Here is a 17,522-nt window from a genome sequence, read left to right as displayed (position 1 = left end):
CAGAGACTATTAGTCTTAATGACAGTTTAATGTGTCTGTCTTTGTCTCTCACTATGTACACTCATTCATTCTTACAGCAATTTAGAATGACAGTAAATTATATTATATTGCTATATCATAGAAATTAAAAACATCATATGTTTTAAAAGCACTACAGAACATCCACAAGGGCTGCCATGATGAGGCTTGGAGGCTTAAGATTATCTTTTAATTACCTTCAAGACTGATAGATTACTCTGTTCTAAATCTTTTCTTCATTTTGGAGTGTTCTTTATTATGGTAAAGATGTTATGTAATGTTATTATAATGGGGCACATGATGCATTAATGTCCTTCTGTTTTCTGTGTGTGTATATATATATATATATATATATATATATATATATATATATATATATATATATATATATATATATATATATATATATATATACACTCACTGGCCACTTTATTAGGTACACCTTACTAGTACCGGTGTGGTCTTCTGCTGCTGTAGCCCATCCGCCTCAAGGTTCGATGTGTTGTGCGTTCAGAGATGCTCTTCTGCATACCTCGGTTGTAACGAGTGGTTATTTGAGTTACTGTTGCCTTTCTATCAGCTCAAACCAGTCTGGCCATTCTCCTCTGACCTCTGGCATCAACAAGGCATTTGCACCCACAGAACTGCCGCTCACTGGATATTTTCTCTTTTTCAGACCATTCTCTGTAAACCCTAGATATGGTTGTGCATGAAAATCCCATTAGATCAGCAGTTTCTGAAATACTCAGACCAGCCCATCTGGCACCAACAACCATGCCACTTTCAAAGTCACTTAAATCACCTTTCTTCCCCATTCTGACGCTCGGTTTGAACTGCAGCAGATCGTCTTGACCATGTCTACATGCCTAAATGCATTGAGTTGCTGCCATGTGATTGGCTGATTAGAAATTTGCGTAAACAAGCAGTTGGACAGGTGTACCTAATAAAGTGGCTGGTGAGTGTATATATATTATACATTGATTACATTACTACATATACACAACCTCTTCAGTGCTGTTGTTCTCGGGTAGACATCACATTCTGTGTTAAAATAAGAGTTTTATTCTTCATAAACCACATCACTGATAATGTCTCTAGGTTCACTGCAATAAGTGTTCAAAACCATCTGGATCAGTTAGGAATAGATGAGCTGACTACCATGAAAACATCTGAAGACTAGAGATGGCCTATTGAGACAGCAAATGGAGCAGGTAGGGTTAGCAACCTGAACAACATCTTCTCGGTACAGTAAAATGCTGTAAACACAATTCAAAGTTAGTAAAAAGATGTAGGTGCTGAATGGAGATGCTGAACCTACACCTACAGCATTGTTTAGTGTTGTGTGTCTTATTATTAGAACAAGCTCATCAACATGAACCTCTTATTTTCTTGTAGCCAGAAATTTTCTCAGAGCTGAGAAAATATAATATTTAATATTTGATTAGTATTTTATAAGCTGCTTCTTATAAAAGAAAGTTAAATAAAAAAAAACTTCACAAATATGTAAAAGGTTCTTGCGGAATACCAAATAGAGCTTTAATCCTTTAGGTTACTTTTTCTGTTTTTTATACCTATTGTCATTTTGTTTCTGTGCCATTTTTCCTTTTAATCCCAATTACATGTCATAACATTTGTCCCAGAAGCAGATCAGACAGTAAACCACTTACGGTATACTTCTCTCTAATTTCCCTTTAGTCATCGCAGTACAGCAATTTCTTTTTCAGTACATCTTCTATCAAATTGGCAGCTGATGAATAAATTAGACAAACCTCCAGTAGAGTGTCTGTGATATGAGAAGGCTGTTACTTGACCCTGCTGTATGTTTTCTCTTCAGCCCAGTGTTCGCTTTCCTTTGACACTCACTTTACTAAAGGTTTTATGTTGCCTGTGTCAAGTGGTCTACTGATGTCAATCTCTCTAAAGATGTCTGCATCTTTCAATTTCCCTTCATTTTAATTCCATTTTATTTAATTTAATGTGTTCATGCAGCTGAAGAGTTATTATTAAGTATTTGTTCTCTTAACATGATTCTGACTGATGTTTCTTTCATATTATTTCTCAGAGTGTTTCCTTGCCATCAATGCCTCTGGCTTGAACATTAGGGATAAATATAAATAACAATTTTAATCATCACAGTTGATTTTTTCAGTTTTTATATATTCTTGTAAAGCTTCTTTGAGACAATGAACATTGTTAAAAACACTATACATATAAAATAGAATTAAAATAAGGAATTGATTTGAATATATTTTAACTACCAAATGATGTATTTATGTATTTATAATGTATTTATACCGCACCATAATTCTCTGATTAAGGCTAGGGGTTAATTGCCTTTAAATTTTGTTTTATAATGTTTTCTATACATTCATTTATAACTAAAACCAATACAGTTTTTCTATATATAAAAGTCTCTCCAAAAGAATTAAGTAACAGGAAAAAGCTTTAAGGTGAATGTAACTGACATGTAGACTAGATAATAATTGTTATATACTGCAAATAACATCAGGGGAATAGTATAGTATAGACAGGTACAGTATATAGTATAAACAGGTACAGTATATAGTATAGATAGGTACAGTATAGACAGGTACAGTATATAGTATAGACAGGTACAGTATAGACAGGTACAGTATTTATTATAGACAGGTACAGTATATAGTATAAAGTGTGCCTTCTGGGAACCAGCCAGTAGTAAAGGTGTAGGCGGTGTCTGTGATGCAAATTTGCTGAAGGAGCTCTTATTGGTTTGGGTGAAACATGATGACAGGACAGAAGGCTTTAATACTTTATAAAGCTCCCTGTTTATTCTCACACACACAGTAGGGAAAGACGTAGGATACTGCAGTCGGTGCAGGAGAGAAAATCCGTACAGAAGATCAGTGCTTCAGGATGAGTGAGGTAGGTTCACGGCTCTGCTTGGAGTTGATGTCAGTTATATTAAACCTCAAACGATTATTGATGCTTTTTATTTTTTGTGTAGCAAGGTTTTAAAACCAGATATTGGATTAGGATATCATTTTATGATCAGAATTATAATGATATAATTATATTATCAATAGATAATCATACATGTATGTCCATAGTCTTCATGTCCATGAAGGTATGTCCATTCCTTCTGTAAGGTGTCCTTTGGCTAAACCTTTTCACCTTTAGAATCTTTTAACCCTAGAAAGGTTTATGTGTGTCTTTACACTAAAAATAATCTAAAAGGTGCTCTATGTCCAGATTTACAATGGAAATGATAGCTTTAAACTATTTAGGCAAAACAAATAAATAAAATAAATATAAATCAAAGATTACTGAGTAACGAAGAAATCATGTTGTTTTGTGCTGACCATTTATTTATTTATTTATTTATTTATTTATTTATTTAACAAATATCCAGAAAAGATTTTTAAATCATATATTGTTCAAAGTACATTGCAAATTGACATTGGAGCATAACTTTCTTTCTTTCTTTCTTTCTTTTTTAGAAATGCAATCGTAAATGTAGAATTGGTTGCATAATTAATAGCTCAACCCTGGACAGAATAAGCAGTCACATTTCAATCACATCACAAAGCTCTAAATCATATAAATACTGGTGTCAGATGACACAATAATATATTTTCCTAAGTTGAACTGTTTTATAGTCTTGATTCCAGTTCACTACTGTATGAAGCCTACATCACTAACGTATTGTTAATCAAATTACTGTAAATCAACTAAGACAAATAGGTAAAAGAAATGACTTACTGTAAGTCTTAAAAATAAATGTATGCTCCTCTTGATCTAGTAATAAGCCACAAACATTTTCAATCTAAACATGTAATATAGAGATATACTCCATTTGTGATGCGTTAATATTGTAGTTTATTAATAAAGAAGGGATACAGTAAGAGCTTTCTATGCTTTTAAATATTGGATCTATGGTGCTGAGTGAAGGCACAGTTCTGGACACATTCATATAATGACTTTAAGGCAATGAAATGGTATCGTACAAGTAAATAAAGATATTTTACTGCCTTGAATTATAATGCACAGCACATTTTGTTTTGTTGAAAAAATCTATAGTTGCAGCTCACAGTGAGCCTCGTCTCAGCATCTTGTCAGTGTGTGTGTGCACAGATCTATTAGTTTATTCGGTGGTACAACATAACCTTCTATTAGGTGAATCTCACTTCATTTCAGCTGAATGTATTTTATGAACCTATCATTATCCATGTGTCTGTGCTCGGGGAGACCAGACTGGTGCCAATAATTTCACACACTCTAAACCAACAGTAAATTACTGGCACTGAAATGACTTTAGAGCCCCAGAGGAACCCTTTTTGTTCTCAAGGTTTCTTATTCATGATGTCTCAGGGAGTTTTTTCTTGCCATATCTGCCTTACTCATTAAAGATCTAAGTCGTTTCTATAAAGTGTCTAGTATTGAAAGTGCAGACAAATTTTTATAAATTGAACACTGATAAGAAGAGCATCCAGTAAAGGACTAATGGGTCATCCTGTGTGTTGGGTATTTGATTAAAGTGTTTTTCCCCCTTAGATATTTAAAGGTTGTTAAACTGTTCTCTAATGGTGTTTGTCTCAGAGGCACTGAGTGTCTTCTCCTAGAACGTTGGACATTTTGTCATGTGCTTACTGATGAAGCTGTCAGTGATGAATCTGGAAAAAAATAAAGCACAAGATTTTTGGGTTTATAAAATCTTTACTGCTTAAGGTTTTATGTCAGAGCTAATCTCCAAAATGCCCACAATGCCTTTCAAATCCATTCAATTCAATTCAATGTTATTTATATTGCACCTACAACAATAGACATTGTCACAAAGCAGCTTTACAGAAATATGTAAATATGTAAATCAGGATATAAACGACTTTTTTTAATTTCATTTATGTCTAATGGGCAAAATGATCACAAGGAAAATCTCCCTGAGACTATTTGCTTTTGCCAAAGACAAAAATGAGCATAAAATAGACTTTCAGTCCTCAGACATTATTTTACTTACATATATATTAGATTTCTGAGGCTTTTAAATTCTGAACTCAAGTTATTCAGACACACAGTGAAATGTGTCATGTAAATCACATTACACCCCCCACCCCCCCAAACACACACACACACACACTACAGTATGTGATCTGGACTGAGAGAGCGCAATGAGAATAAATTGTGCCTCATGATGTATTGCTTCTTTTTCTTCAGCTACTAAAGCACAGGCAATCAATTTTTGAGCCCTCACTCTCTCTCTCTCTTTCTTTCTCTCTGTCTCGGTCTCTCTCTCTCTCTCTTGCTCTCACTCTCTCTCTCTCTCTCTCTCTCTCTCTCTCAATCTTATCTCTAGATTAAAATCAATAAAATTAATTTACAGCTGTATTTTTGGAGGGTAATAACAGAAAATTTCAGGCATGGAATAATGAGATGATGTAACATATAATGAACATGTAAACAACAGCAACAACAACAACAACAACAAAACCCTGTTGAAATTCCCAAACAGGACTCATTTTTTGACATGCTTATAAATATTTTTATTGTGTCGATTGCATTATTTTTATGTTTCTAATAAAATATTTAGCTTTAAAAGCAATAAAACAATATTGGATTTGGACCAATACATTTAATCTGCTTTTATTGCACTGCTACTGTATATAAGACAGAACTGCACTCCTTTTCACACCATGTAATTTCACTACATAATAAATTGAGCACTCTGAAGACATCTTTATTTTATGAGTCCAGGATGAATTTTGTGAGCTTTTTTATTATTTTTTTATTTTGTTTTTTATTTGTGTGTAGTGAATAGTGAAAATTTTACTGTATTCCATTCTTTGTCTATCCTCCAACATGAGGAAGTCCAGTTCCTCACAAGCACATCTTTTCAAACCTTTGCTGCTCATGCAATGTCAGGGAACCGTCAGGGTCTCACACACAGAGTTACCCACCACTTCATACTCATGGCCTGCAACGCTGTGATTATTAGAGAAAATAGAGTAAATAGAGAATAGAGAAAACAGAGTATGCTACATCTCTCTCCCTGAGAACACGAGTCCTGAGAAACTAGAGTTCCCAGATGATAATGAAATCTTTATGGGAAGACTGTAAGCATTACACGTTGCATGAATCCAGCAGAGCTCACTGGTGTGTGTAGGATTCCACATGATGAACTTCAACATTAATTGTTCAGGGTTAGTAGCATCTAGTTCTCTAGCTGAAGGATTCAGCCTTTTTCAATGCACAACTCATATGTTAGTGTGAACCCACATAATAAATAAACATTTATTTTATAATGCATTACTTATTATATCTTCATATCCTTGATTTGCACAGCTGGGTTTTGCACTTGTTGATTTGATTAAAAGTAACTTGGGTAAAGACATTAATTGCGTGTCAAAATTTTTTTTTTTTTATTTGCAAATAAATAAGACACACAGGCTAAAATCCTAACATTATCTTCAGGAGATGGTAGTTCAAATGCCAGCAGTGCCACAGGAATGCGTGGGAGCAGAACTGAGTCTCAGAATAGGAAGGACGGCATTACTGTCTCTTTTCCCTTTCAGTCACACTGACACTAGTTAATCATCTGTAAGCTCAGACATTCACAGGAAGCCAGATACTGTAGCACTTTCCTTTCAGAGTGTTATTGCTCACTGTGATGAAAAGACCTGCTGGTTCCTCCATCCGTGTTATGTTGTGGTGAGGAGACTTTGCAAAATGAAAAAAAAAAAACCCAAGTAAAATCAATATACATAAATGTCTGTTCTCTGTTAATCTGTAGCATGTTAGTATTCCTGTGTGTCTGAATTAAAATGTTCTGCCTCCCTGGGGCTTTTCTATGCAAATTTAAACCGAGTCTAATTTGTCTAAATTAAGGTGTGCCACAGAATCTCATTGCAGTGTCCCATGAAAACAGACCGGTCAACAAAATAACTTATATTTCTGTACAAAATAATAACTGTAGTATCATTTTTATGTAAATGTATATGAATGTTTATTGTAATATCTTTATATTGTAAGACTGACTGTAAGAACCGAATGACTGAATGAAAAAAAAAAACTTCAACAGCACATTTTCTTTTTTGCAGACTAAAGGATCTGCAGCAGTTGGTGGAAACAGCAAAACGTCTGGTGGTCAAGGTAAATAAACACAAAATGCATGAATAAAATACAAATATAAAATAAAAAAACTAAAAAACAAATTAAATTTAGTCAAATTGAGTCAGATATCAAAGTGTTTCAGTCATCAGAATAGTAGTTGTTCATTTCAGAACAGAACAGGAGGATTACGGACACACTGATAAGACACGACTGGCTTCAGTATGTCTGGAAATAATATATCAGTAACAGCAGTCTTTATTACGCTACACATACAGATATAGATTCACACCACATCACTCCATGAATTGTCCAGCATGTGTTCCGGCAGCACAACCGCAATATTCTTTACCTGACGTGAGCCTTATTCCTGTTCCTTTAATATGCACGTCATGAGTTGAGCAGCTGAAGGAAAACATTGGTTAGGGTTAAGGGTAGTGTTAGGGTTAGTGTTGGGGTTAGGGTTAGGGGTAGTGTTGGGGTTGGGGTTAGGGTTAGAGGTTAGTGTTAGGGGTTAAGATTGTGCACAGCAAATTCCAAAATTCTGACAGATCTAAGTATAATGTGAGAATTGAAATATATAAATATGGTTTTATAACTAAGCATCATTCTTCTACTAGATGAGTGCATTTATAATGATTAAAGCTAGATCAAGCACTGAAGTACAATCTGTGCTGCTGGGCAGCATACTCCAATTTCTGCTTTGTGTTTATTCTCATAGTTCAGAGGAGAGTGAACTGTGAACTAGTAAAGACAAGTTTGATAGATTCATTAACTTGGACAAACACAGATGAAACATAAGAAAAAGAGCCATATGGGGCAAAAGTACTGCAGTTCCACCGATTGTTGGTTTTTAATCTCACACTCTTGGCTTTCTGTTGGAATAACCGTAGTCAGAATTTTACTGGTTGAAGATAACACCTTCAGGCACTTGGGGCATCTCAGTGCGCAGAAATGCTTACTTTGAATATCTAAACATTTGTGTGAAAAGAATCTAACCATGTCTGTTTTTCATGGAACTTTTCTATGCATGAATTGCCCTTGCAAGGCTGGGAAGAAAAACAAAAAAACATTCCATGAAAAAAAATCAATTTCCTAAATTTTAGGCTTGAGTGTCTACTTTCATATAAGATATTAATCTTCACTTTGGACTGTGACATGATAAAGAAGTTCATGTACCTGAACTCATACCAAAACAGATGCAGGTCCATTATTTTGTCCTCTAGTAAACAGTGTTAGAGCTTTAAAACAAGGCCAAAAATTCATCTTAAGGCATTGCATTAGGACGTCAAAGTGCATTTTAAAATAAACAATTAGAAATCAGTTTATTCCTGATTTACTAAATCAGCTATTTAAACTTTATACCTCAATTGTATGCAGTTATAAATGAATGTAATGCTGTTTGAAAATGTAGTGAATAAAAAGGGTTTTAAGTACAGTAATAAAATAATTCTTTAGTTTTTACTTCAACCTCTGCATATTAATATATTGAGTACAGGGCAATAGTGTGTTAAAGAGTAATGCTCCATTTAACTGTCATGTCAAACATGAATTGTTACTGGATGCTCTAGTCCTGTCTTCCTGAGACTCTTGTCTTCTTGTCGATGTGATATGCACTTCATCTCCATCTTCTGTCTCAGACAGTGGGATGTTTTACATTAAATAATTAAAGCTCTACAGCAAATATCATTGTGGAGATGTGATATATATGTGATACTGTTCTGTGTGTGAAGGTGCAGGCTGTACAGGATGGGTCATGTGTGATTCTGATGATCATCTAGATCAGTAGATCTGATGCATCTCATGATGGCTATAAATTCAGCATGTCTACTTGAATATATTTGCAGATGTAAAGTAGATAAAAGCAACACATAAATGTGGAGTGTGATCTGACATCTAGAGCCACTGACATTGACATCCTGGAATATCTAGACTTCAACACTTCATTTTAACTTCATCCAGTTTTTTATATTCTTTATTTAAGACAGATTTTTGCTTGTGATAGTGTTGTTTGGTATTGATTTATTCACACTGATTATTAACTCAACAATGATTTGTATTGGGGGCACGGTGGCTTAGTGGTTAGCACGTTCGCCTCACACCTCCAGGGTCGGGGTTCGATTCCCGCTTCCACCTTGTGTGTGTGGAGTTTGCATGTTCTCCCCGTGCCTTGGGGGTTTCCTCCGGGTACTCCGGTTTCCTCCCCCGGTCCAAAGACATGCATGGTAGGTTGATTGGCATCTCTGGAAAATTGTCCCTAGTGTGTGATTGCGTGAGTGAATGAGTGTGTGTGTGTGTGTGCCCTGCGATGGGTTGGCACTCCGTCCAGGGTGTATCCTGCCTTGATGCCCGATGATGCCTGAGATAGGCACAGGCTCCCCGTGACCCGAGGTAGTTCGGATAAGCGGTAGAAGATGAATGAATGATTTGTATTGTAAAATTTGGTATCAGCTTAATATTTTTTCTCATTACTTTAGCACATTATTATGATAATGTGATTTCTAAAAAACGTGTGCTCTACTCAGCATACGGTCCTCATTTAGCTGTTCTAAAAGACATATGCTAAATGATCCGTTGATGAAACATTAAATAATCAGTTGTTTTAGGATCTGCTCAGCTGGACTGTAAAGGACATGCAGTGTATTAATATATATAGAAATATATTTCCTTCTTCAGCTTTAAAAATAAAATGCTAAAAACATGTTTTTGACTAGTCGAGCGGTTACATAGTTTATTGACTGGAAATGACCACATTTTATTTGAAACAATATCTTGTAGATACAGATTTAAAATGTGAATACTTGCAAATAAATAATAAATATCTCAATTATATATCTGCTCCATCTACAGATCCGTCTAAGAAGGATGTTCCAGAGGACTTTGACATCGACATGGATGCCCCTGAAACAGAAAAGGCAGCTGTCGCCATCCAATCACAGTTCCGGAAGTTCCAGAAGAAGAAGAATGACGAAAAGTCCTAGTGGTTTCAGAGGGAACCTCTCCTGATAGACCCACCAGAGAGGTGTGGAGTGATGCTGCATGTGAAAGAATTTCAATCAATATGGACTCAAGGAGTGAGGCGGAGCTGGAGTAAAGACACAACACTTCAACCTTCGGGAAAGTCTATTATGCAATTTATTGGCAACTAATGTATAAAAAAAGTCTGTTATCTGTGTTGAGAAGTTTCTTGTAGTCACTTGTTCCAACAAGCTGAAAATTCTGTGTAATTTTAACAAAAACGAGTGATTTCATTTTCACTTGGTTATGGTGACTTTTCTCACTCACTATTATCTCAATACTGTGGCATATTTGAGTGATTATTAAAATAATAATAATAATAATAATAATAATAATAATAATAATAATAATAATAATTCAAACAGAAGATTTTTGTTCATGTTCATGATATATTGCACGACAGAGGCTTTTTAAAAAGCTTGAGTGCAGAACACATTTTCATACTATATGGACAAATTAAATGGTTAATACAGTAATCATGCATTCTGGTTCAAATCTTAATAAACATAAAAATGCATTCTATTAAATGTCCCAATCTGCTGTTCAGATCTATTTAATTTAACTTAAGTTTATGACTCCATTGTGCAATGCATGTCTCATTTTTAAGCTAATCAGTTAATCTTGAGTCAGCTTTAACTGGATCGCTAGAACAGGTGACATTGTTCTTATTCTGTTTGCTAAAACCAGCACTTGGATAAACCAAGGAATATTTTTGTATTTTGTTTCTTTGTGTAATCCAGTGCTTTTCAGGATTATGGGTGAACCTATTAATAAATATCCTTGAGTCTCTTGAATCTCTGTGTTTTTTCAATTTGGTTCAATTTTATTTATATAGCACTTTGCAATGTATAGTTATCCCTAAAGATCAAACCAGGGATGACGGAGACAAGGAAGAACCTTGAGAGGAGTCAGACTCAAAAGGAAACATAAAAATTTTCAAAATAATTGTAATAATTTCCTTTCTATAACTCTACACTACTGTCAAGTGCAATTGTATAACCAGGAGATTTTAAGCAACTTATATGTATGAGCAAAATTTCTGAATTCATTCTAGTTTTAACATAAATTCCTACTTACAGAAGCCATCAAATGTTCGACGGCCAATTCCATAATCCCTTTTATCTTCTTTAATTTATCAAACACTGTAACTCAAGCTTTAGGAAAAACACCCTGGCTTCATTTACCACTTCATCAGTATTAGGGCTGAAGCTTTTTCTGGGAACATTCTGGAATATACAACCTGGATAGGACACAAATTTTTACACCCCACACTATGCACACAGAAACTCAACATTCATTCGCAATTTAGAGTATACACTTCACCCAAAACCATGTTCTGGCATGAGCCTCCACATGCTTACAGCTGGACCTCACTCACTCTCACTCATTTTCTACCGCTTATCCGAACTACCTCGGATCACGGGGAGCCTGTGCCGCGTCTCAGGCGTCATCGGGCATCAAGGCAGGATACACCCTGGACGGAGTGCCAACCCATCGCAGGGCACACACACACTCTCATTCACTCACACACACACTACGTACAATTTTCCAGAGAAAAATTGCCAATCAACCTACCATGCATGTCTTGGGACCGGGGGAGGAAACCGGAGTACCCGGAGGAAACCCCCGAGGCACGGGGAGAACATGCAAACTCCACACACACAAGAATCAAACCCCCGACCCTGGAGGTGTGAGGCGAACGTGCTAACCACTAAGCCACCGTGACCCCCCACAGCTGGACCTAAACCACTTAAATGTATTTGGATAAGGTTCGGTGTTTTGTAAAAAAATTAAAAATAAATACTGAATATCAGATGAGATATAAAAATCACTGGTCACCAAAGTTAACCTGTCCAGTTTAGGTGAGCCTCAGAATGAACATCTGAATGAAAGGACATCATCTAGCTGCTCTACACAGTCAAATATTTTTCTTTTTGCTCTTTCTCCTGTGTTGGCAAGGCAGCACGATCTAATTATATCTGTCTGACTTAGTACAATAATTATTTTTCTCCATTTATTTCCAGAATGATTTCCTGGTTTTATTCCTGTACATATATTGAATACCACATCCAGCTATAAGCAGAGCAGAACCATCATATTTAGAATTCCTGTTTAGTAGATGGCTTTTATTAGAGCAATAGCTAAGGACAGCATTCTATGAAATATTTATTAGCTTTTTAATCCAGATTTCAACACACCGTTCATCCCATATATCAAATAATACCCGAGACTACATATACCTTTGCATATGTCAGTGCACACATACACCCCTTTAGACATGTGAATAACAACATGGACCCAGTCCACCTCTGTAGGACTTCATACCTTCACATTGTTTTTTCTTGCATTTGGACTAATAGTAATTTTATATTACATAGTAATATGTAATTTACATCTTTTTTCTTTCCTTATGTCCTTAAAATTTACATCACAGGCTGCTATTACAGATGGATTCCTGTACAAAGGACAATAAACTTTTATATCTTGAATCTATAGTCATTCAAGTCTCTCATGATATCAATTCAATTCAATATCAACTCAGTCTTTTGTCTGTTGTCCAACTCTCACTCATTTATCTGGGTAATAAAGATCAATATTGGGGGGTTGTACAATATTTTTGTATCTATAAATATAAGTTATATCATGCATAACTATAGAGCAGTGTTTAACTTGATATTATAATTTTTTAAAGAACACATGGATAGCTTTACAAAAATGACAAAATGACCGAAACAATGTGTTTAATGTGTTCTGATGTTTCATGTTGGTGTCTCTGAGAAATTAAATTCTATCATAAATATCATTGTGGCTAAATAACATATGAATATTATAATTAGGATATATAAATTGTAGTACCAATTTATTCTCTTCATAGTATATAAAACTTCAGCACTACAGTGTAAGTATATTTTATCTACATTGTAAAAAAGTCTAGTTTATTAATTTATTTATTATAAAAAACAAAATTTCAAGGAGGCAAAATGACAAATAATTCCAGTGTATCTGTCTGTACCTTAAACAATCATTCCTCTTTAAAATATTTCACAAGAACATCCAGATTACTGACATAATCCTGCTTCTCATTCATGACCTGACGCTCAATTTTCCTTCATCAGTTACTCTCATTGTCCTTTAAAGACATTATTATTATTATTATTATTATTATTATTATTATTTGGAGACTATATAATTAGTTTGTCCCATTATTATCAATCATGTTATTCTTATTTATTTTTCACGCTGCATTACTCAATACATTCATATCAGTTAGTATTTTAAGATGTTCAGGAAGTAAGAAATGATTAGTGAATAAATTGACTTCATATTGCTTTTTTAATTTTTATACTCTTAATGTTAGAGGTGTAATGATACTGCATATCATATCGTATAATATAAAATGAACTTCTTCATTTCATATGTCTGCATATTGAACAATACATGGTCACTTATATAAATATAAAATATCACTTATGTGTGATATGTGAAACCTTTCATTTTAATCAAACCCACACTCAGGCTACAGGGATCAGTTCCTCCAGGATTTTATAATTTGATTGCAGAAATGAACACAATCCTGTAAACTCTGTGATATTCAGAGGAGTTTGCAATTTTTTTAAATTACCGAAGATTTTGGCCTTGTTGTGTGACAGTGTCAGAACACACACTCAGCCAAAGTGCTCTTTGATTCATGTCTCCAACATGAGAACAGATATCAGAGAAAGTCATTACATGTGTCGGACAGGTAGGAGTTTAAAAGAGGAACCCTGTAATTGTAATTTTGCCAATTCAAATCATTTTATGGCGAAAAAAATACAGCAAAATCAAGCAAGAATTCTGTTGGATACAATAACAAAAAACCTTCAGTGAAATCCCAGAGGGACTGGATTTTAATGAGCTAATACAGAATAGCTCGAGAAATGCTGCTCCCTTCAATCTTTAGGGTCTGTTGTATTTCAGCATTCTGTTCAGTTCAGTGGTGGAAAAAGTGTTCCAACATTCCTAATAACACAAAACATCTAATCAGTGGTTAGGACTCGAAACACAACCAGCCTTTGGTCACTGATTTAATTTAGGAAGCGCTGCTGGCATTGAGGAGTTCAGAGCTGAAGAACGCAGGAATCATGTTTAGGGCTACAGAGAACTACATGTGACAATGAGAATTAAAAATAAATAAATAAATAAATAAAGAGCCATGTGTCTCAACACACCTCATTAAAGTCAGTGGCAAGTGAGGCTTGTCCAGAGAGCTGATGTTTAATTATCCACCTTAAATTCTCTTATATTCTAATCTGCAGCTTTTGTTTGCTTTTCTGCTATGACGTCATCGCACAAACACCTTGATTACGGTTCAATTCTTCTTCTTTTAGCATAAATAATTTTTAGTCAATTGAAAATAAAAACCTAAGGCACATATTCAGGAAATTCAGCTTATTGAGACACCACTGTGTCTCATCGTTTCATATTAAATTTGAATTTTGTGCATCATTACACCCCTAATGTCCATCTACACAGAGTCAGGATTCATAATGACACCATCTCACCTTTTTTTTTGCACTGCTGGTGTTGCAGGCAGAATTCTTACCACTTTCACAAACAAAGTGACGATGGAGAGAAATAAAAGACAAGTGAACCCAATTTTGATGCCTAATCAAACCAGATGTGTGCAAACATGACTAAGGACTTTATTTACCAAACCATTTTCCCTGGATTATCCACAAATAAAAGTGATCTCTTTATATTTATATGAACATTATTATAGAATTCCTTAGTATGACAAATTAAAAGGTCTTTTTGATTTTTTTTTCTTTTTTGAGTCGACACTTTATGCAGCGTTTCAGGTCCCCATGCAGTCCTTGGAAAGCTCGAAGATCGGACGAGGTCAGAGAAAGTGGACACACGTCCTCCGTCCTTAGCTCTCTCGCTGTATTCGCTCAGTTTCCTTTGTAATCTTTGAACATGATGCCATGGTAAAAAGCTAATCAGTCATTGATTACATCCCAACATTTAAAAAAAAAAAAAAACAAAGAACAAAATGAATGAATAAAGAATGGAACACTTTTTTTTTCAGCGAGTGTTCCGCACCCTTCTGACTACCCTTTTTTATTTTTTTATATTTTTCATCTATTTTTATATAATAATAATAATAATAATAATAATAATAATAATAATAATAATAATGACTATAGAATTATCCTTGATAGAAATTCAAAAGTAGTACCTCTGTCAATTTAAATAAATAATTTTGGCAATCTTCATAATGGTGTAATTTTTTAAAATAATGATAGATTCCAAAATGCAAGCTAAAGCAAAAGATGAGAAAGAAAAGAAGCTGAGAGAAAAGCTGAGTGCAAAAAGAAAAAAAGCGTGTATCAGGGGATTGATACGTAACGAAAAGAGAAAACAGATGCAAAGAACATCAATTTAGCCTTTTTAGAATTCTGAATTATGTATATACAGGGCTCATCGATGTCTCTGAAAAGTGCTCTTCTTTGCAGCAGAGCTTTTTTATGTTTGTGTGCTTGTGTGTGAATGTATGTCAATGTGTGTGTGTGAGTAAATGTGAGTGTGTGTAAGTGTGTGTGTGAGTTTGTGTGCGTGTGTGTTTTTAGAGTGAGTGCATGTGTGAGTGAGTGTGAGGGTGAGTTTGAGCGTGTGTTTAAGAGTGTATGTGTGTTTGAGTGTGTGTGAGTGTGTGTGTGTAAGTGTGTGTAAGTGTGTGAGTGAGTGCGTGTGTGTGTGTGAGTGTGCGTGTGTGAGAGTGCGTGTGTGAGTGCGTGTGTGTGTGAGTGCGTGTGTGTAAGTGTGTGTGTGAGTGCGTGTGTGTGTGAGTGCGTGTGAGTGTGTGTGTGAGTGCGTGTGTGAGTGCGTGTGTGAGTGCATGTGAGAGTGTGTGTGTGTGTGAGTGTGTGTGTGTGTGTACTGCTGTGCCCAGTGGTCCATATTTTTATAGTCCTGTGTTATACCAGCGTGTAGGACTTTGCGTATGGGTTGTTGCTCTGTTTCAGGTGTCCTCTAGAGTCTAACAGTGATTCCTGGGAGCTGCTGAGTTTGGCAGCCTGTGCGAGGTCCCCTGGCTCGCGGTGGGGCAGTGTGGAGGCTGAGCCTGGCTGCCACTGCTGCACCGCTTCCCTGCTGGGTGGGCCGGAGGAGGCAGGTGCAGTGGAAGGCGTCTCGGAGGGTGTTGGGGCTAACACGGCCGGCCACTTTGCTGTGCGACTTCTCTGCGGCTCCAGACACGTCTGACCCGTGGCTTCCCGGCCGGAATGAGCCGCTCCACGATTCAACAGGAAGTCCATGCGCAGATAAGGGGGTAGGTGAACCAGTTCACCCCCTGGACAGAGGATTCATGGTTATTTCAGTGGAAACACTTCCGAATCAATTTTTTTTGTTAAATCCATTTTTATTTAAAATCCATTCAGTACTTTTGTATAAGTTGTTGAAAGCAACTGAGTCGACAATGTTACAGCTACACAGTTTAAAATGAAAATGTTAAAAACTGGTTCACTTTATGAAGTAAAAAAAAATAATCTTATTTTATAATCAGCTTATTTAAGGCCAATTAAGTTTTATTAAGTATTTTATATTACACATGCACAGAACTTAAGTTCTAACATAATACAATAACAGTGTAGTCACTGTGTAAGCCATAAAACACAACAGGTCTTGTTGTTATTATAGGAAATAATTAGTGATGGCTGGTGTGATGAGTCCCACTGAGAAGCAGAGTCTCTCTCACTACCACAAAGTTGAGTATTTTCCAATAACAGCATGTCCTTCATCTGTTTCCTGTTACAGCACACAGATTTTTAAATGATTATTTACTTTTTTTTTTCTCTTTTCTTTCTCTTTTAAAGTTAAAACAAAAGGAACCAGAACCAGAACCTCTGTCCTGAAGATCTTCATTGGATCTTCCATGTCCATTGGAAATTGCCTTAATAAAACTTTATACCAATGATTCTACATTTTTCTTACAGGTTTTTTTTTCAAAGCTAATTATTTAGCACAGCTTTAACATGCAATAAAAGTGGAGTATGTGAGAGAAATGCCGCAGATTTTATGGACTCAATTCATGAGCTAAATTTCAGGCTTGTATTCAAACACGAAAGATTCATAATTATTATCTTGGTGCTATATATATTTACATTTACATTTACATTTACAGCATTTGGCAGACGCCCTTATCCAGAGCGACGTACATAAGTGCTTAAATCTCTAACATTGAATACATTAATGCTGGCTCACTAAGTTACATACTTAAGATACCATGAGTTTAAAACATTTGTTCAAAGTTACAATGAAAGTGTCAAAGGTGTTTTTTTTTTTTTTTTTTTTGTTTTGTTTTTTAAAATGCAAAAGATAATGAAGAAGTGCTAGTTGAAGTGTTTGTGAATATATATATATCAGAAATA

The 17,522-nt window shown here is 35.3% G+C and overlaps 2 protein-coding genes across 3 annotated transcripts in view; one reads left to right on the top strand and one right to left on the bottom strand.

Moving 5' to 3' along the window:
• Window positions 1-2,846: 2,846 nt before the first annotated feature.
• pcp4b (Purkinje cell protein 4b) lies at window positions 2,847-10,470 on the top strand. 2 transcript variants are annotated; one of them, XM_060863895.1, is made up of 3 exons: window positions 2,847-2,919; window positions 7,086-7,137; window positions 9,946-10,470. In XM_060863895.1, exons 1-3 carry the CDS (start codon window positions 2,911-2,913, stop codon window positions 10,074-10,076), a joined length of 192 nt encoding a protein of 63 aa, XP_060719878.1. In that variant the 5' UTR covers window positions 2,847-2,910; the 3' UTR covers window positions 10,077-10,470. The 2 variants fall into 2 exon arrangements, with proteins under 2 accessions (XP_060719878.1, XP_060719887.1); XM_060863904.1 differs by lacking the exon at window positions 2,847-2,919 and adding an exon at window positions 5,728-5,752.
• Window positions 10,471-14,775: 4,305 nt separating this feature from the next.
• Window positions 14,776-17,522, bottom strand: part of dscamb (Down syndrome cell adhesion molecule b) — a 108,142-nt gene continuing 105,395 nt past the window's right edge. Inside the window, exon 33 of the mRNA XM_060875737.1 lies at window positions 14,776-16,444. Coding sequence (XP_060731720.1) covers window positions 16,071-16,444 — 374 coding nt within the window. The 3' untranslated portion in view covers window positions 14,776-16,070. The remainder of the gene's footprint in view (window positions 16,445-17,522) is intronic.

Source organism: Tachysurus vachellii, chromosome 1 (genome assembly GCF_030014155.1).
Source record: "Tachysurus vachellii isolate PV-2020 chromosome 1, HZAU_Pvac_v1, whole genome shotgun sequence".
Lineage (NCBI taxonomy): Eukaryota > Metazoa > Chordata > Actinopteri > Siluriformes > Bagridae > Tachysurus > Tachysurus vachellii.
Note: the sequence above shows the minus strand (reverse complement) of the source record. Positions and strands in the feature narration are given on the sequence as shown.